The 21,376-nt window shown below is 34.1% G+C and overlaps 1 protein-coding gene across 1 annotated transcript in view; it reads right to left on the reverse strand.

Moving 5' to 3' along the window:
• LOC145679074 (sodium-coupled monocarboxylate transporter 1-like) overlaps window positions 1-21,376 on the reverse strand; it is an 80,021-nt gene that overhangs the window by 45,868 nt on the left and 12,777 nt on the right. The window contains exons 2-5 of the mRNA XM_081749669.1: window positions 17,297-17,456; window positions 10,299-10,364; window positions 2,635-2,686; window positions 459-526 (exon numbers count right to left, since the gene is read on the reverse strand). Of these exons, the coding sequence (XP_081605795.1) occupies window positions 459-526; window positions 2,635-2,686; window positions 10,299-10,364; window positions 17,297-17,456 (346 nt within the window). The remainder of the gene's footprint in view (window positions 1-458; window positions 527-2,634; window positions 2,687-10,298; window positions 10,365-17,296; window positions 17,457-21,376) is intronic.

The raw sequence follows: 21,376 nt of genomic DNA on the forward strand, positions 1-21,376 counted from the left end.
AGAACATGTTTCTTTTTCTGCTAAATCTCATGAGGTTAAATGAGTCGGAACAACTGGGAAAGATAATATACAATTACTTCATTTTTAAGAAAATCACCTTAGTTTTATGTTACATTTGCTTCTGATGCCATGTTTTTTGCTTTGATTTTTCTTCTAAAAAAGCTAAATGCTTAAATACCACAGAATTAAAGAAAACAAACAGTTATGGATGTTTGGTGTAATTGTCATTTTCTCCAGCAGAGGCGTCGTACAAAATGCCATAGCTTTCGTCGGCGGCTGCATTGGGCCTGATCACCATTAGAAAGTACCCATTGTCCTTTGTTGCTTACGTAGACTATGCACTTGTATAATGTAAATCTCAAAGGTACGTTAGTTTAATGTACCAAAATTGGTAAATTGAAATATTGTTTGTTAAAATATGGCATTGTAGTTATAACTTATATTTAAATATTACTTACTGCAGTTGTATAGAAAATACAGATTCCATTAATTACAGCTGCCACAGTTGGAACGTCGAATCCAGTTCCTGAAAATAAAAGCACTATCATAACTATACTTATATGAATATGAATTGATTTTTTTAAAAAAAAGAAAAAAAATTAAGTTCACTCGAATGCAATTTTCAGTATCTTGATGGAGCTACAAAGAACTTGAATTGTAAGAAATATTGTAAGGAAAGAGTATTAAAAATACACATAAAAAGTACAGGTCACTACAATGAGTAATTAATATTAAACTGCGATTGATCAACCAACTGCTGGTTAGCAATACCACATCCAGAATTTGCTTTAGGTTCCTATAAAATGGAATCGTGAGGAGGACTGCATATAGAAAACAATACTTTTCTAATTGAATTATGAAGCATCCTCCTGTAGATATGAAGGAAATATTTACTTGCAAAATACGAAGAAAATAATTCTAACTGCTTACAAAAAATGCCCCTCACTAGTATATACCTTTTCTGAGTTTTCTGAGAATATAATAAATTATGCAATAACGTAAGGTTGTTAAAGGAAAGGAAAGGGTGAGGTTAGAACTATTATTATAGGATAACCATATCTCGAAATCTTTCAAGGTTAGGAACATGAAATTTGGTATTTTAAAATAATTAAAGACATGATTCAGTGCTCTCTTATATTTTCCTAAGAAGGGGGAGGAAAAGTGGAAAGAAAAAGGATGGAACATAGAATTGTTATAATAAGATGGCTATATCTCAAAATCCTATATTAGAGACAAAATTGGTATTTAGGCTTTTAATTTAAAGTAATTAAATACTGTACGTCTTTTAACGTCTTATGATATTTCCCTTAGAAAGAAAGAAAAAAGTGTGGAGCTTGTAATTGTTATAATAAGATGGCCATATCTCGAAATCCCATAAGATTAGAAACATATTATGGATATGAAATTTGGTATGTAAATTATTCATTGTAGCTTTGGAAAATTCAAGATTACTAATAAAACTCCAACTGACCAAAGCAGTATATATATATCAGATAATGTGTCTGAGGAAGGCTATGTTACATAGCCGAAACTGTAACACAAATATATAATCTTAAAATATATATACTGCTTTGGTCAGTTGGAGTTTTATTAATAATGTTGGTATGTAAACTCCTGATTCAAAACAAGTAGACATATGAGACAGCGTTTCCGAAAATTCCGCTTTTAGAAAGAGAGTAATACTTAACTTTTTTTTTTTAATATATAAAAATGACTACGAGGTCGTCACTCTCATCATCAGGGGAAAATGTATGGGCCATTTAAAATTATATTTTGAACACAGTTTGCACTTGGGCCAACATGGGATTTTATAATTTCACTTTGATTGAAATGTGTATTCTAAGAAGGAAATGGATTTAATTTTATCGCAAAAAATGCCATAAACGTATTTTAGCTGAGCGAAGAACGAAACCAAAGGCTGAAATACAATACGGTGTGGGAGGCCGTAGGCCGATGCCACTCGAAATATATGTAAAAGAAAGTAGTGAATGAATTTAAAATATCATCACGCTCAGTGGCGTATTAAAAGGGGGCTTCCGGCCTTAAGCTCCCCTCCCGAAATCGTACTTACTATAGTAAAGTAAATGAAATATCTTGCAGAATTCTCACATTTCCAGGCAAAGCCACCCCCGAAAGTTAGCAAAGCCCCCAGAAACAAAATCGTAAACACGCCACTGATCACGCTAATAATCATAATTGAAGAATATATCCCACGTTTACAACTTAGTGAGGGAAAAAAGCAGTTAAGGTTTTCAAACAGCTAATATAATTCTATAGATTTTTAATAGCAAATTTGACAAAGTTAGGCTAATTCAACACCAAAGAGGTACAAACCACAAATAATATACGGCACCAGTCTACGAAATGCTAGTAACCGTTTCCAAATCTATTTTTATAGAACAGATATTTGCCTATTCAGTTTGTGACGTCATGATTGTTTTGCATCCAAGTATCTACACTATACCAAAGATCTTGAAAACAACTGTTAGTTCATGTAATAATAATCTGCAGATACTACGCTTTCTACATTTTTATAATCTTCATTGTCTTTCAGCTTAAGCACTAAAATTTAAAAACAGAATGTAGAGTGAGCTTTGATGAACCTTAAAGAATTTAATATTACGAGTTACTTACCTTGACTTAGTGTCAGTGAACAAGCAAGCAATGGCAGTGGCAGGAATGTCATCTGAAGAAAATACAATTAACAAAAAATTTAAGACCTATTCTTCCTTAGAGTTCGCACCATCTTTAAATTTATAAAATAATCATAGAAAGTTATTTAGGAATTGTAGAATACAAGAAATCCATTAATACTTCCAAGCAGTGGGGACTGTAATGTCACAAAATGACCAAGTCATTTAATAGAAAATAATTTTATTATCAAACAGTAAAGCTATTTTAGTTCGATTACTTTTAAACAATATACACCCAATGTTCGGAAAATCTCTTAGTGTGTTTATAAAGGAGAAACCAATCCTGAACCAGAATGGAGAATGAGCAGTTTTTATAGTTCTTGCAGTTGCATGTAATGATCAAATTTCTATTAAGTTAGTGGAACGAATCCTAAATGTGACAGGCGTTGCATACTGGTGCAACAACACTTTTTAGACGTCGAAAGTATGTTATGCATAAGTATCAGAAGTCTTATTGAACGGCTATGTCCGTCTTTCGATAGGAATCAAAACAAAGTCGAAGAGATATCAAGAAGCGGCTTTTGCAATCGATTCGGCATCCCCAGCATCTCATGCATTAATTCTCTAATCAAACCGGAAATGGTAGGAATTAACCATTTCTGGTTCCAATATTGATCTCTATAGACGAAAATCCAGGCGAGATAGCACAAGTGATTTTTGGAACCTATTGAGCGTCTCAGCAGTACGTTTCACTTACACTACTAAACTTCTATTCAAACTAGAAGAAGTAGAAATTAACCACTTCCAGTTCTTATGTTCATTGCCATAGGACCAAAACAGTAATATACCTACATAGCGACGAGTGGGTTTTGGAATCGATTCATTGTCTGAAGAAAATGTACCACTTCATCTACACCTTTCTACTAAAACCGAAGTGCCCCCCCCCCCAAAAAAAAAAAGTACTACTACTTATGGTTTCAATGTAGGTCTCCATAGAGCAAAACAGTAAGAGATTGTGAGTAATGCCCTTTCCATATGAATTCGTGGTTCGAGGAACGGGTTCTATCTCTGATCTTATTACTGTATTGCAACCAGTGTTATAGTAGATGTACTACTTCCATTTTGATTATTGAATTCGCATGATTTGGAAGTTTGTCATAATTTCACACTGGGAAATGAAACTTGCTTGTCTTCTCGTTTAGTTCTCGATTTGAACTGCTCTAGTTTGAAAAAATATTATCTAATATTTCTTGAATTTCTTGAAAGTCCTGTTCTATGAATTCAAAATATTAAAAAAAAAAAAAAAAAAACTATACCAGCTTCTCAACTCTTTTAAGCAAATGCACTGCAGGAGTGTCATTTCAGATTTGTCTTGGGGGGGCAAGACTCATTGATATTACTACAATTTCGCGTTTTTTGCTGATTTACTACTATTCTATTGATAAAATCTATATAAATCTCAAACTCAGGGAGGCAATTGCCCCTCCCTGCCCCCCCTAAATGACGCCTCTGCCACTAGGTATTACACATATTCATCGTTGTCTTAAATCCCCAGTATATAAAAGTTTAAAATGTAAGATTTATGTAGTATATGCCGTTCACCATCAAACTCGTTTCTTAAGAATTACAAATCGACACGAACATACAGCTTGGATAACTGTTCTGGCTTCAGATTTTATAGTATTATGCTTTAAACTTGTATTCCACATCAAACTCTGCAGCCCAGCTTATCTTGCATTGATTTTGTCCATATGACACATAATCTTCAAAGACTTCGAGCTTGTTACATTAACAAAACAATCGGAGAAATATTGCTTTCATATTCAAAATATCCGAGAACGTCGAAACTATACAAGTGATGAACATTACTAAGCACTAAAATATTTTATTACAATTTAAAATATCACATGATTGATTATTATCTTAATGTCTTATTATTCTCATTATTTTCATTCTTTAATTTATCATTCGCCTACACAGTAAGTACTACCCATTATTTTGCATAAAACACATTTTTTCAAATAAAAAAGAGTAAATATAAAATATAAAATAAAACAAGAATTTAAAAAATAAAAATATACATATTAATTATTACTGTTACATTGTGATCAAAGTATCCATTCAACTCTTAATCAGCCTTTCTTTCATGTTATCTCCTTACATGCCATATTGAAGTCGAAGGGGTATAGTCGGAAAAGTATGAGGGACAGCATCATCATTTCAAATTTTGCTTGATTTTTTATTAGTATATTAGTAGGCCTATAAGATTGATTAAAATTATGTGCCCCTCCTGCCTCCCCCAGATGACGTATATACCCCTACCCTTGGTCAGGATCGTACAAAGTTTCTTTAAAGTAAGTATGTAGGGAAACCTGGCACATATAGTACAGAGACATGCAAGGGACGGTTCAAGGATATGGAGATGTCCATGCGACGTACCATTTCTGCTAGTGAACATCACGCAGATATCCTGTATAAGTCCATATATCTGATCATTTCTCGGAATCAGCACTTCCTGTGGAACTTCTAAGGGCTCTTTGCGGGATAGTCATGGTTATCCAAACATGGCCCCATGACAAATACATACACTGAGAAAAATCCGTTCTTTGGACAACGGTATATTGTATCTACAAATATACGGAATCCTCTCGCTTACTACAGAAATTAGTACGGAGCATACGTTATCCATATGCTACATACGCACTGCCCTTAGATGTTACATCTAACAGTCTTCCGTATACAGGGTGTTAATGAACTATACCGACAAACTGTAAGAGGTGATTCCTTACATCAAAATAAGAGAAAAAGTTCTTATGGACCTGTGGCGAAAAATGCATAGTTTCAGATCTAGGGCTATCCAAAATCGCGAAAAAGCCAAATTTCAACAGGTCCTATTTCGATTTCTAGAAACTGTGGATGATGGTCCTTATCAGCGTAAAGGAAGTCACGCATATGCAATCCAAAAATGCATATTTCATTAATGTTCAATGGGTGTACAAAGTATTCCATACAGGGTGAAACTCCCAGACATGCCATCAACCGAATTTTGAGATATGCTCTGATTTTATCATCGGTCCTAAGTATGCAAACGATAGTCTAAGCCTTGATAGCAATGAATATGGAATCCTTTGGCACAATGTCGGTAGTGTTAAGGATCGTCAGCAGCATGGTTTCTCGTACTCAGGAGAACGCATTCTGCAATGTTTTCTTTCACGCTAATAAGTGAAAAAGCCGTGAAATATATCGTGACAAAGTACGTCCTATCACACGTTATTCAGAACACAAAAAGACATAAAGCTGCCGGTTCCTAACACTTTCGACTTCCTCCGAAGCATTGGATGTCCATAGTTGTGAAAGCTTACCTCCTGCCTACTTTGGGCCCTCCTTGAAATCAGATTATATCTAAAAACTCTATTGAGAGCATATGTGAAAATTACACCCTGTAGGGAATGCACTGTACACTTATTGAAAATTGACGAAATATGCACTTTTGGATTGTGTATGCGCGGCTTCCTTTACGCTGATAAGGACCACCATCCACAATTTCTGGAATTTGAAATAGGACCTCTTGAACTTTGGCTTTTGCGGGATTTTGGATTGCCCTAGCTCTGAAACTACTCACTTTTCCCCATAAGTCCATATAAACTTTTCTCTTATTTTGATATGAGGAATCACCTCTTAGAGTTTGTCGGTATAGTTCATTAACACTTATATATATATATATATATATATATATATATATATATATATATATATATATATATATATATATATATATATATATATATATATATATATGTATGTTACATTCGTCAGCTATATGTTATATATATATATATATATATATATATATATATATATGTCCATTTGTATGTGAGAGATCCTGACCGCCTTGATTGTTCCATACGGAAAGTACGTATAGATGGAACACTTATACGGAAAGTATTATAAAACAAGCATTTTCAGTTATACGTTTGCTGTATATTAAGTCCAAAAACTACAGGATTTACAAATATAACATACATTTTTATGTATGCCACATAGGATTTTTTTCTTAGTGCATTTCATTGAAATCCAAGGGATGATCTGTGTATATTTTCATTATACTGTACATAAAGTTTCTATTGCGAGCCACAATATCAATGGACAGAAATGGAATTTATGATACGTCCAAAGAATTTATGGGTCTTATCGTATTAGAAACGTACCATTATCATGTGTACACCCCGTGAAGAAGTTCGTTTTGTATGTCGTGATGTCTTCTCAGTTAATATTGAAACCGAAAATGGTCTTATTGCAATTAGTGCCACTTTTGATTATAGTAGAGAAATTGGGATGAAGTGGAACGCTTAATTGGTTACAGAAAACCACTTCTCACTATCTATTACCGTTTTTTTCTCTAAAGCGATCAACATTAAAGTTGAAATCGGTTGGTCTCTACCACTTGGGTTTCTATAGATGATTAAAGAGAAGACAGTACTTATTCTTAGAACGCCACATAGATTTCAAACAAACTGCTTATCGCTTTTGCTTCATGAAAACCAATTTGAAACGGACGTTAGCAGTGGATTTCTATCATTTCCAATTTTAGTAGATAGTTAAAGATGGGAATTAAGTGTATTCTTAGAACCCTTAATCGAATCAGAAAACTGCTTCTTTCTATCTTTTACCATCTCGGATCTATAGCGTTAAACATTAAAATCAGAAATGCTTGATTTTTTTTTATCACTTCCAATTCGAATATCTTCAATTCACTCGATTGCTGATACGTGAATAAAAACATCACGAATGTACTGCTCGTGGCGATATGATCCTCCGTTTTGTGTAATTTTGTCATATTTGGTCATACAGTATTATAGAATGTGAGTTGTCAGAAATTATTACTAGTATTACGAGAAATTACTACACTAATACAGACGACGGCGCCCTCCTTCAGCACACTTACCCAAACACACACATACATATATACATATATACATATACACTTATACAGCTTGCATAAGATTTCTGGTGGATTATATTATAAAATCTGGTACTTCTAGTAGCATTGGTATGCCATACGTCACGTAACAATATTCTTGTATTTGATTGGCAATAAAGAGTTTGAATAATAAATCCAAGTCCTTTGCTCACAGGTGCCTTAGCTCGGCACCTGGAACGAGTGTTGTAGTTTGAGGGTAATTTCTCTAATCTAGGGAAATTTCATAGATAATTTTAGCGAGAAGGGAAAAGGGGAATTTTTCGATAAAATTGAAAATCCAGGAAACGTCTCGCGATGACTGATTGACCAATGTAAATGTTTAAATTTTCCTTTGTTCTTCAGAAATAAACCAATACAATAAGTTCGTGTGTATGTGTTCAAAGTTGCATAATTTGCACCCATTGTCGGCTGGAAGGATTTGTATGTATTTTTGTGTAAAAACAAAGTGGAGAGTAAAGTAAAAAAATAAAAGCAAAAAGCAAATGAAAAAAACAAAGTGGTCGGCACTTCTTTTAATATAGCTAAATTAATCTTATCGTATAACTTCTGCCATAAGAATTGTACACCAACAAACTACGGAAAATTTGATAAGGCAAGGGAAAATTTTGAGTGAATTGAGGGAAATTTTCATCAGAGAACTTACGAACGCTGTTTGAAATGGAGTGAGGTATGTAAATACACTCTTTCTCTTATACGGAATTAATTTTGTAAATGTTTAAATATGTAGTGAAAATGTGAAATATAATAAGTTAAATATTCATTACTTTTATACTAGCCACATTGTAACAATCACTGATTATATTATAAGGCATTGTCGATTTATTGAAGTTGGTCACGAAACTGAACTTAGAAATTTATAAAACAAGGGCCACCATTAGACTTAAGAGGTTTAATGTCGTGATAATTAATCTTTGGAATTAGTAGTAAAACAAACTGTTAATTCAGTTTTCTGTTAATATTTATGGTTTTATTTGCAACGCTGTTATTTTTTAAAAAATTTATATTCTTAAAATAGAAAAAAGCAACAAAACACAGGTATTTAGAATGCTAACGTTACCCAAGGTGACCAGACGTCCCGTTTTAGCCGGGACAGTCCCTTTTTCCCAACCGTTGTCCCGTTTCTTTCTGCTTCTCGAACGGGACGCCTAAATGTCCCGTTTTTAAGTAAAAATGACCTAGGTGTCCCGTAATTATTATTCAAAATATAAATCGTCAATGGAAATTCTACTCTCTTCCGTACCAACACTCGTTGCCAAGGTTCAGCCGTGTCTAGAACTTTTGAATTTTCAAATGGGAATTGAATGTTCGTGGTTCAAGTGGGAATTGAGTGGGAATTCTGAGTGTTCAACTAGTTAAAAGAATTGTTGGATAGAACTTGCAATCGGGAACCATTATTTGTTGTGTGGTAAAGTTAGAAACGGTGTGTTATCACTCTTACTTGTGTATTTTGTAAATTGAGAACATTGCTGAGTACCAAAATGCAATCTGGAAGTCAGATATCCCCCCCCCCCATAGCCGAATCGTATGCGTCCCGTTTTCGCAAGTGAAAATTCTGGTCACCTTCATGTTAGCCCATACAATTGTTTTGATTTATGTTGCTATTACAACAATTCTCTTTCAGTCTTTCGATGCACTCTGCGGCTGTTTAAATATATACAGGTTATTCGCTACTTCATTTTTTTCATTGTGAAGAGATTTGAGTTTCATATAGTAACTTATGTGTAACCAACCCTCTTCCGAATTGAAGAAAGTGTTCGCTATATGCTGATTGCATGACCTGTATGTGACGAAGTAAAAGTAATAATAATAATAATAAAATAAAAAAAGAAACAAAAGTGGAGCTACTCCGTACAAAAGTGGGCGCACTTTCTGGTACTGCTTTCCTGTTGACATTTGCAAGAACAACATTAAAAAATATATATAATTATTTTCCTTAAATATTGAATACTCGTTGTAAGAATACAAAACTGAAACATCTGACTTCCATGTCAAGCAGTTATGTTCTGATAAGCTAAAGGGAACGTACTGAATATAAGTAAATAATGACAGAAGAAATGATACAGCCTTTAGAATTAGAAAACTCGTGAACAAAATTACCACAAACTCACATAAACAACATTCGAACCAGGCACTTTAGCAGTTTACATGAGAGCTCAATGAGGAGACCATCACGTCCCCATACTTTACACATCGATATTTTATGTATAGTGATAATATATATATATATATATATATATATATATATATATATATATATATATATATATATATATATATATATATATATATATATATATATATATACTTATAAAAAAGAAAAAGTACAAGTGCACTGCACATTTACAAGTATATACAAAAGTTCAGAAGAACTCGGGTATTCATTTAATGAATGAGCGTTCTGCTATGGTTTGTAGTTTTAGTAGATCATTAGAACTTAGCAACATCAACAACAATTTATTCTCATTCTGTCATACTTTACCATCCTTCACTAGTTCTTTAGTGATTTTTCATTTGAACATCGCTATCATCTTAGAATAACTGTCATTAGTAAAGAGCCTTCAAGTAACTGAAAATAAGATTAGGAAAGTCCAGATACTTCCTTCAACAGGAAATCTGGAACTATACATAATTAAGGGTGAAAAATAAATTAAAAAATAATAGAAAAACTAATATTGTACACTTACCATATAAAACATAAATAATATTGTTCCTACAGTTCTAACGGCTACGCTGAATCTAGTTTCCAAGTACTAGAAATAAAATAAGTAAATAAATATTAAAATCACAAGAAGTATATGCTAGGAAAATCAAACAACAATAGACAGAATGTGATATAACTTAATAATGTATACTTTTCATGTACATCAGGAGCGCACAAAGAAATTTTTCTTGGGAGGGGTCCAAAGTTTAGGAGATCCAATAGTAATGCAAAACCCTACGTCTATGTATTATTGAACCCGTATAGAGTGTAAGATCAATTTTATATGATACATCAATCCTTCCTCTGCTAAACAACCTATAGTTTTATTAAGAAAATGTGCAAAAAAGTATGTCGAGTTAGGAAGTTTTTTTTGGAGGAGTCCGGATCTGGTGGGCCCCCGCGTGGGTGCGCCTTTGCAGCGCACAAATAAATATTCCAGCAGAGTAAAAACTACCAACTGCATCAGTTTGGCAACGAACGAAATAGTTGTTAGTTCCGCAAAAAAAAAAAAAAAAAATAGTTTTTCCTCGATTTTCTTGAAAACTAATAATCAGAATTTATCTCCTAGAATTTATCTCCACAAAATATCTCTAGAAATTCCCTCATACAAAAAATGGGGACACGGTGTATACATCATTGAAAATATGTTTTCTTTCAAATTCAATGAGGTATAAACCGTGCTTATATTGTAATTTTCGTGGAAGTTATATGTGATTTTATCTGCACTAATGAATATGGTAAAATGAACAGTACACATAGCATATTTTTATATAAATATGTTTATTTCTCTAGAAAGAATAATGCGATTCTTATGAAACTTAGAGGGCTTACTAAGTATAAATCAAGCTAACATACAATATAATTTGCGTGTTTATATACCTGAGGGTACCCGAGCTACAGGTATGAAAATGGTAAAATAAATAAATAAAAAAGGAAATTTGAGGGGAAATTTCCCGAAAATCCCTCTGTCACGGGGAAACTCAGGGTGATGGAGAAAAACTGATTGCAGATTCGAATTCTACGTAAAAATTTATATTAGAATCAGGTATTTTCTTCCGTGTGCCAGAGAAAAAGTATTTTTCTGTCGACTAGTGTAATCTGATAGTATTGAAGAGCATGCTGAAAAATGTCTCAGCTGTTAATATTTGTATGGTACAAAATTTCAAGTTTTTGTATCTATTAGTTTAAAAGTTATGATGGCGAATGAACATAAATGAACCACCCTGTATATAAATTGTCCTTCGACATTTTTTTAAAATTAAAAACTATTAATATTGTAGAATATTATTATTGTAGAAAAACTATAACGTACTTGAAATTTTTTTCATGTTTGGATAAATGTTATGTAATTTGGTGTTAACATCTATTAACGAGCAATTACATGAACATTACAGATAAAATATTATCAAAAGTTCACTGAGGGTATCAAAGCGCGAACAAATTGCGATGGTGATTATGAGGTTAATGAACGAACATAGATTAAATTAAATGATGTTTTATTTATTTCGTTAAAAAAAGATATTGCTTCTGAAGGATGACGCAGACTGGTTTAAATTTATACGAATCTAGCAGAATACCCGTTCTTCGCACGGTGAGAATATGTTTTATATTGGACATAAAGGGCAATGGGGGTTGAATTTGGACTTAAACGGAATCGGAAGATAACACTGTACGTCTCAGCGACCCCAAAGACTATGTAATCGACAATAATATCGGTCATTTTCGATCATTTTTATACCCTCCCTCCCTCCAAGTTGCGGGGCTGAATTTGGATTTGAACAGCGTCGTAAGTGTTACTGTTCATCTCAGCGACCCCGATAACCACGGATTCAACACTAATGTCGGTCATTTTCTATCATTTTTAGATCTTTCTCTACCTCCACCTCCCCTAGGGATGCACACGAGACAAGATTTAATGCTGTCTTGTCTCGAAAACGTGCTGTAAAAGTGATGTCTCGATTAGAAAAATGTGTATTTCTCTACTGGCAGAGCTGCATCTCGACTCGAATTTTGTCAGAAAAATTCTGTATCGTCTCTTCTCGTGCGCATCTCTAAGCCTCCCCTAAGTTGCACCGTAAAAGTGAAATGATAAAAACACCCCCAGGCAGGAATCTCATGTATATTGAAAATTTGATCGAAATTGGTAGGATGGTTCAAGATGAAGTCACAAACGTTATTCACTTTTATTTATATATATTAGATGCATAAATAAGACCAGTTGAGAATGCTCCAAGAGCATTGCCAGAACGAACTTAAAAGAATGGAGATATGGAGCGGGAAGGATAACTGTCTTTGTTTTTAGATGTAAAAGTAAATCTTTTTATCCTTACTTTCTTCTCTTTCTCGCAAAAAATTAACAAAATATCATCTCTCTATGACTTACAGTTCTCGAGATAAGGATGCTTAAATATCTAGAAATTCGAACTTTTTGGCCAATATCTGGGGAACGGTGGCCAGTTGGCCACTAGACAGTTAATTAGTGGCTACCGGTCACTATTTGGTACCAAAATGTTCACCATCCTCTTAGGTATTGATCAACACCAATATGATCTCTGTGTGACTTACAGTTCCCAAGATGGCTCCTTAAATCTCCCGAAATCGGAACTATCTTTTGGCCAATATCACGGGTACGGTAAGTCACATAGAGATGATATTGATGTTAATCAATCCCTAGTAGAATGTGAAACGTTTTCGTACCGTTATTAATTCATGGCCACTATCCAAAATATTTACCATCCTCTTAGGTATTGATCAACATCAATATCATCTCTCTATAACTGACGGTTCCCGAGCTATGTTTTTTTTAAATATCTAGAAATTGGCCATTTTTTGGCCAATATTACGGAAACGGTAAGTCATAGAGAGATGATATTGGTGTTAATCATTCCCTAATAGAATGTTAAACATTTTCGTACCGATATTAATTGGTGGCCACTGGCCAAACCAGTGGCCAGTTGGACAGTGGCCACCGGTTACTATTTGATGCCAAAATGTTTACCATCCTTTTAGATATTGATCAACACCAATATGATCTCTCTATGATTTGCGGTTCCCGAGATATGAGTGCTTAAGTCTCTGGAAATCGGCCATTTTTTGGCCAATATCTCGAGGACGGTAAGAGTGACGCGAAAAATTTCTCTGATACTTTTTGATGCTCTATCGAATGCAGTGTTCAAAATTTTAAAAAATCGGAAATAATAGACAGACGGACAGACAGACAGACAGACAGACACACAGACATAGAGGATTCAGTAACGAACTTTTAAGTTTGTTGAATATCGCTAAATTGTTTGTTGTGATCTTGATAGATTGTTTGTTCTGAGCTGATTTGTACAGAAACTTAGGAAGTCAAATAAGTTATGTAAAAATTAGACTAGACTAGTAGATTCAAGCATCAAAACTACTCTTTTTCGAAGTTTGAAATATGTAACAGAAATTACTCGTAAGTACTGTAAACGAGTGGTGAACACCGATATTTCCTCATTGTTGTTTATTTAATGACAGTCTCTGGATACAAACTTAATTTTTGTACAATAAAATTTAGTTGCAGTGTTTCTTCCAGACATGTATTTAGGGGTGCACTGCTGCTCCCCCCCCCGGAGTTCCGTGAGTGTCCCCCCAGAGGAGACCAAAATAATACGTCTATAATATAATAATAAATAGAATAGTACCAGCAGTGCCGTCCGGAATACGAAGTGTGCCCTTCCCCCGGAACATAGTTTCTTAAAGAAACACTGCTAGTTGTCCGACCGTTATATTTCTTCCCTTTTGTTCTTTTGTTATTTTTTTTTATGTCTGTTAATGAGGGCAGAGACTATTAATGAGAGCAGGAAATGTTATCTTGGCCTACTTGGAAAGCACTCAAAAATATCTCGCTACAGGAAGTAGGTTTTCGGAACGTTGTGTATGTCTGCATAATCAAACATTATGTCATTCTGTATGTTCTCTGAGCTTCGTGTCAAATGTTTTATTTACAAAAGCTCTCAAGACCTATTTTTTGACAGCCAATTTTGATATAAGTTTTAATGTGGAATAGAGCGCAATCTTCCATAAACAGAGACATGGTTTGTTAAGAGACTTACCTGGAAATGTACGAAAAAGACCCTTAATATCAAGATGTCATTTTCTATGTTAATATTGTCAAGATATTCTGAGATCCAACAATCTGTACGATACATAAAATACCTCAGCACAACAAAAAGTTCACCATGCGATATGATTCGTAGTAATGCTGAATTCTTTGCAACTAACTAACTAACTAACTCTATGGCCTATGGAACCCGGAGGTTCAATGCCGCGTTCACAAAAGCTCTCCACTGACTTCTATCCTTAGCTAACTGCATCCAGTTTCTACTTTGTATTCCAATCTCTGCGAGATCCATCTTAACATTGTCCTCCCATCTGCGCCTAGGTCTTCCTAATGGTCGTTTTCCGATTGGTCTTCCAGTCAAGACTTTGAAAGCGTTTCTACTTTCTTCCATTCTAGCTACATGACCCGCCCACCTAAGCCTCCTAGACTTGACGACCCTAACAATGTTGGGTAGACCATATAAATTATGTAGTTCCTCGTTATGAAGTTTCCGCCATTCCCCATTCCTGTTCCTCTTGGGTCCGAATATTCGTCTCAGGATCTTGTTCTCAAATACTTTCAGTCTATGTTCTTCCCTCAGAGTAAGTGACCATGTTTCGCAGCCATACAGAACAACAGGCATGACTATGTCCCCGAATTTAGATCCACATGCGACAACAACACAGGGCCACGCGTGTGAGGATATTGATGATCCCAAAACCTTTAGAAAATTACTACCTACCTCGTTGGGCTACTATTTCTTTCTTTCTTTTTCTTTTCGCAATATTTCCTACGATTGCTAGTTGGCAGTTCTGCTTAGCTTGTGGAAAACACTTATATTGTACGCAGGGCCACTGTGGCTCAGTATTTGAGCGATTACCTCTGGTGCGTGAGGTCCTTGGTTCGATCCCAGCCCATGCCAAGTGAACTTTGTAGTGATGGACATGGGTTTTCTCGGAGTTCATCCCTTTCCTCCCAATTACTTCGATCATTATCATCCATCGTTACCATCTCATCGTCACCATTTCCCTTAATCTCGATGCATAATTGTGGGATATTAACTTATTTTTAATAAAAGTTGCATACGTACGAGAGAAGAGAGTATTAAGCTCCCAATCATCATTTCAAGTATTTGTATACAGGGTGTTCATTTGTTACGTAGCCAATATCCACTGGTGAAATCATCACACCTAAACAATAAAAATAATTCATACGAACATCGGGCGAAAACGCGTTGTTTCAAAGTTATGAGATGTCGAAATCGAGAAAATTGTAACTTTGAGGCTGCCTAGCTCGAAAACTATGAGAAAGAAATATTAGAGGAATGAGTACAGCTTCTTTCTAAATACCTATGTTTCAGAGTTGGGTTATAGCGGCTCACAATTTTTAGAGAGAGAAGTGGAACAGCGGAACCTATACCGCAGCTCCCTCTATAAAATCCGTTGCGCCGGTATGTCCCACCTCTGAAACATGGTTATTTAGATAGACATTGTACTAGCTCCTCTAATATTTCTTTAACCGTCTTTGATATCTCTCATAGTTTTCGAGCTAGGCAACCTCAAAATTACAATTTTCTCGATTTCAGCATCTCATAATTTTGAAACAACGCATTTTTCGCCCCATTCTCATATGAACCTTTTTTTTTAATTTTTTTTTAGGTGTGAGGATTTCACCACTAAATTTTGGTTAGGCCTACATAATAAATGAACACTATATATATAAAGAGAGAGAGAATGAATGAGAGAGAGAGGTATAGATATATAGATATAGTATCTTAGTATGTTAATATGATAAAAATATTTTTTTACATAATGTATTGCTCAAGAGGAAGAATTAAAACCGGACATTTCTCCTTGCGTATGCCATTGATGACTCACTAGAAGATGTGGCACGTCTGCAGTTGCATGATTTATAGCCATAGCCATTAGTTATCATACTATTGGTCCAAATATGCCAGAAAGTGGCCTAACAGGTTTCTTTTGTGCTATTTTTGAACTAAAAAAATTTGGACTAAGGGCGGACAGTGCAATATTCTGTCTTCAGCATCGACCAATTTATTTCTGTCTTATACGACATGCGTAATGCCACAGTTACATCCTCGCCACTCAATTTTTCATAATCTCAATCATACTTCTTGACTTCGAAAGTATGTCACTATACATAAATATCCACATCCAAGCAAATATACATAATCATGACATAGCCAATATTTCCAGAATGTGAGAGAGCAGGTTGGCTCTCAGTGGTAGAGTGCTTACTTCTGGTGCGTGGGGTTCTTGGTTCGATCCCCGCCCAAGTGTGGTGGACAGCATCGTGTTCCTGGGTTTCCTCGAGATACTCTTGTTTCTTCCCACATTCTCATTCCACCAACTATTCCATCATCAATTACTTGCCTTAATCATCCGTTTCCCTTAGACTAACAGGCGTAACCGTGGATGTTAAACTGAAAGATTTCATTTCATTTTTTATTTCCAGAATACAAAACATATATTTATTAAGAGTTATATCCGTGTATTTTGCTAATTATTTAATCCCTATTATCGATTTACTAATTTAATTACTAATTACCTTTTACTTATTAGTTAATACATGTTGCATGAATTTACGGTAACATGGCTCTTAAAACAATTGTCTAAAGTATTAGGACAAATAAGTGAATCATTGACGATACCATATAACACCATTGAAAACTCAGCACTATTCGATTTATCATCACTTAATAATATACATGTATCTCTTTTCGTCTTAAGTGCCTTGGAGAGTATATCTCTAGGATTATTGCCTTTAACAAAGCATCTACTTTTGTACGCATTTTCATTTTAAAAAACAAACCTCTATAAAAAAAATAGTAAGTTACCTAAATGACCAAACTCACAGACAAAATATATTTTTATAAACCATTTAAAATGTACCTGGTATAATGATACATTCTTCAATTCATACAACACAGGCAAGTATACTTTGTAAATGATGTATGTTTGGAGTGGATAAATGAGTACAGAGAGCCACTGGTAAGTTCCATATCTATAAACTTCTGTAGGGAAAGCAGTCATTGTGGTTCCTGAAGTAAACCTGTTAAGTAAAAGTAATTTTATTAGGATACATAAACAGTGATCGAATTACTCCAGAAACAAAAACATAAGTGAGTATATCATAAACAACATACATTTCATCTACAGTGATTATACAGAACAGCATAAATAGATAACATATTATATTTTATGATTAACTTTCTAAAGTCAGTCGACCAGCATATGCTCGGACTAAGGTATCATTCAAGTGGTACTTACATGCGCTTATTATTGTTTGTTATGCAACTCATCTTTCACATAAGATTACAAGCTACCATTTCTATATGAAAGCATATTCTTTTCTCTCTTTCGCTTCCATCACTCACTCATTCTCTCTCAAATCTCATATTTGCTGTAAAAAAAAGTCATTGTCCTTGGTTCGAAAGCTTTCTAGACCTTCATAACTGCTTATCGAACTTCAACTAAACTTGATAAATATATAATCTAGGAAGTATAAAATTTTTTGATCTACCTATCATGCAGACTCGTGTCTGCGTTAGGGATATTCAAATTTTAAAAACTAGTTTTTTAAAGGAAAAATTTTGGAAATGTTTCTCTTAATTTTTTTCCTGAATGTATGGATCTAACCCATGTGTATAGGCGACCCTTTATCTTCCTGAAGACAATGTATTATCCATCACAATAAAACTACATGTTTTTCAAGAGATAGTATATTTTGTAGTAACGGAAATTTTGAGAAAATTAGTTCACTTAATAATTTAATTGATCTTATTGAAACTTTTAAACTTGTGAACCTTGAAAAAATAACAAAATATATTGCATTTGGAATTGCAGTTTACATAACATATAACAGAAATGTTATACAACAAGCCCCACACAATAGAAATATAAAAGTAACTTGAATGTTTCAAGTTTACTGCAGGACTGCATCACTTAAATATTTGACGTAAAGTCCTCATTCTTATCTACCAGTCAGCTGATTCATGTTCGAATCTTTGTCAAGTATAATTTTTTCTTTCTTTTCGTCAAAGGAAAAGCTATAAAATATAGTATTACAGTTTTAGGTTTGCTTTCTTCCTGTTAGGGTTTTATTTTTCTAAAATGATAAAGGCAACAAGTACGATTCTAGATCAAAAGTAAGAATGTTCTAGATTTTCCCCCATTAGCTCGAATATTGATCCCAGAATATACTTCTTAGTCAGGTACCATGAGTTGAATATATAATTTCACTTTATTGGTCTTTCCGCACTGAAAAGTAATGTAGTGGTTTTGAACACAGGATGTACAGAAAAGATTAAACTTTACCGGCTTAGCGATTTCTCTTATATTCTGCACAAGTTTGACAGTTTCACTGGAGTAAATGTTCACAGTCCCTCATGGGTAAAACACGTAGTTTACTTTTCTGTCATTTTCACTCGTTTATACTGATAGACCTTGTAGTTATCTTCCCGTGCAATGTTTTGACATAGAAAGACACACACATGAAGAGAGAAAGAAAATTGCCGATTTGTTAAGAAAAGAAAGAAGTAAGTATCGTATTTGTTAGAATTACATTTAACAATAAAATGAATGTTAATGGAAAATTAGTTTAACGTCCCACAGTAATGCCCCTTAGGTTAAGAGTGTAAGATAGAGAATTTTCGATATGAAGATTTTCTTTCTTCTTCTTCTTGTAAGTCGCAAGGAAACCAGAGAAAAGAACAGAAATACCAAGTCTTTCTTTTTTCTCGTTGCTTCCAACGAGCCAGCTGTGATGTAGTTTCTGTCAGAGCCTTGAATTGACAACATATTGCGACTGAATTCTCTTGGCACAATTCAAATACATTTCATAACTGTCTTAAGAAAATTATAAGTCCAACCCAATTGCACACTCGGAGACAGATATAGTGTCTAAGAACGGAAGTAAAAATTGTGAATAGTAACGTAGTAATTTATTTATTTATTTATTTATTTATTTAATATACAACACAAGAGGCTTAGTGACCAATTATAGTGTTAGTAAATGTCACATACATAAAATTCTTAATTATTTCTATAGAAAATTTCTTGTTTTAAATATGATCGGAACCTGTTTTCTGATAAACTAAATACATCAACTTTATCAAACTTATTTACAATGTCATTATATAACGTACACAGCCTCCACATAGGGGATTTAAATAATATATTGCTTCTGGCTTTCGCACAATAAAATGTCCCTGTATTCTCTACTCTGGTTTTGCAAGTGGGAATCCGCAATGATATTTTCGAGACCAACTCCATGCAATCAATCTTATTTAATAACTTGTATAAGAATAACAAGTCTAACATCCATCTTCTTTTTTCTAAAGTTTGAAAATTAAAATTGTTTACTAGATCATTGTAGGAAAAATATTTGGAATAAAATCTAGATTGTTTGTATCTAAGCATTTTCAAAAATTTCGTTTGAATGCTTTCTATTTCTTAGAGTATTTTTTATTATTGGGAGTCCATATAGTACAACAATATTCTAATTTTGATCTAACATATGTAAAATAAAGTGTTGCTAGCGTTGTCTCACTGAAAAAGTCTTGCCCTATTCTGTAGATTAAACCTAAGTTTCTATTTGCTCTGTTTGTTCTCATATTTATGTGTTGATTGAAATTAAATTCAGGATCAAAAATAACACCTAAATCTTTAACAGTACTTGGCCTAGACAGTTTGGTTTCTTTCAGTGTATAGTCAAAGGTGATGGGATTTCTTTTTCTCGTGAAAGAAAGGGATTTACACTTAGATACATTTATTATTAATTTGTTGTCATCACACCATGTTTGAACTCGCTGTAGGTCTTGTTGTAGTTGTGTGCAGTCTTTAGTTGAATTAATTCTAGAATATAATTTGAGATCATCAGCGAATAGGAGAATCTCAGAGTTTTCAATAAAAAGCGGAATATCATTAATAAGTAGGAGAAATAATAGAGGACCCAGATGAGATCCTTGAGGAACCCCAGACTGAGTAGCAAACTTTTCAGTGATATGTCCCTTGTATAAAACAGATTGTTTCCAATTGCATAAATATGACACAATATATTCAATTGCCGACTTTGTAAAGTTTAGGCTTGCTAATTTCGCAACTAGAACATTATGATCCACGACATCGAATGCCTTACTGAAGTCGGTATAAATAACGTCTACCTGGCCGCCTTTGTCTACCTCCGTTGCTATAAAATTTGTTACAACTGCTAGGTTTGTTGCAGTAGATCTATTGCGTAAAAAACCATGTTGATGTATTGATATAGCTGGTTTAACGTGATTCAGAATTCGTGCATATAAAATACTCCCAAGAATTTTGGCAAAAGAAGATAATATAGCTATAGGTCTGAAGTTTTGTATTTCGTTTTTATTTCCAGACTTTGGCACTGGGCACACTAAACTTTCTTTCCATTTGTCCGGAAAAGTGCCGGAATTATGGATATATTGAATATAGTATGGAGTGGATACTTGAATATATCAATACAGCCTTTGACAACATAGGGAGGAATGCCATCAGGTCCACATGACGCTTTTGGTTTAAATGCCTTTATAGCCAATTCATTTTTTTTTAAAGTTGTATTTCTCCAAGTTGAAAGTTGTCCAACAGACTACTGCATTCCATCTTGCTAGAAATTAAACTATCTACATCGTATTTTGCTGAAACATTGCTATAAACAGATTGAAAGTAATGCGCGAAGGCCTGAGCAATCTCACTGTCATGATTTATTTCTTTTCCATTGTAAGTCAAGAAAACTGATGACATATGTTTGGTTTTGCTTTTGACAAAACTCCAAAGTTGGCCCGGGTCATTACGAATAAAAAGTTCAGATTCTAAAATGAATGTCTTATACGCAAGTGATATGTCGGTCTTTATCTGTTTATGTAACTTATGAAATTCTTCACGATGATATAGGCTTGAAGCAGGGATGTAATGGAGGGTATACGCGAGTATACGGCGTATACCCACCTC

The sequence above is a fragment of the Thermobia domestica genome, chromosome 2, assembly GCF_964235325.1.
Source record: "Thermobia domestica chromosome 2, izTheDome1.hap1.1, whole genome shotgun sequence".
NCBI classification, from domain to species: Eukaryota; Metazoa; Arthropoda; class Insecta; order Zygentoma; family Lepismatidae; genus Thermobia; species Thermobia domestica.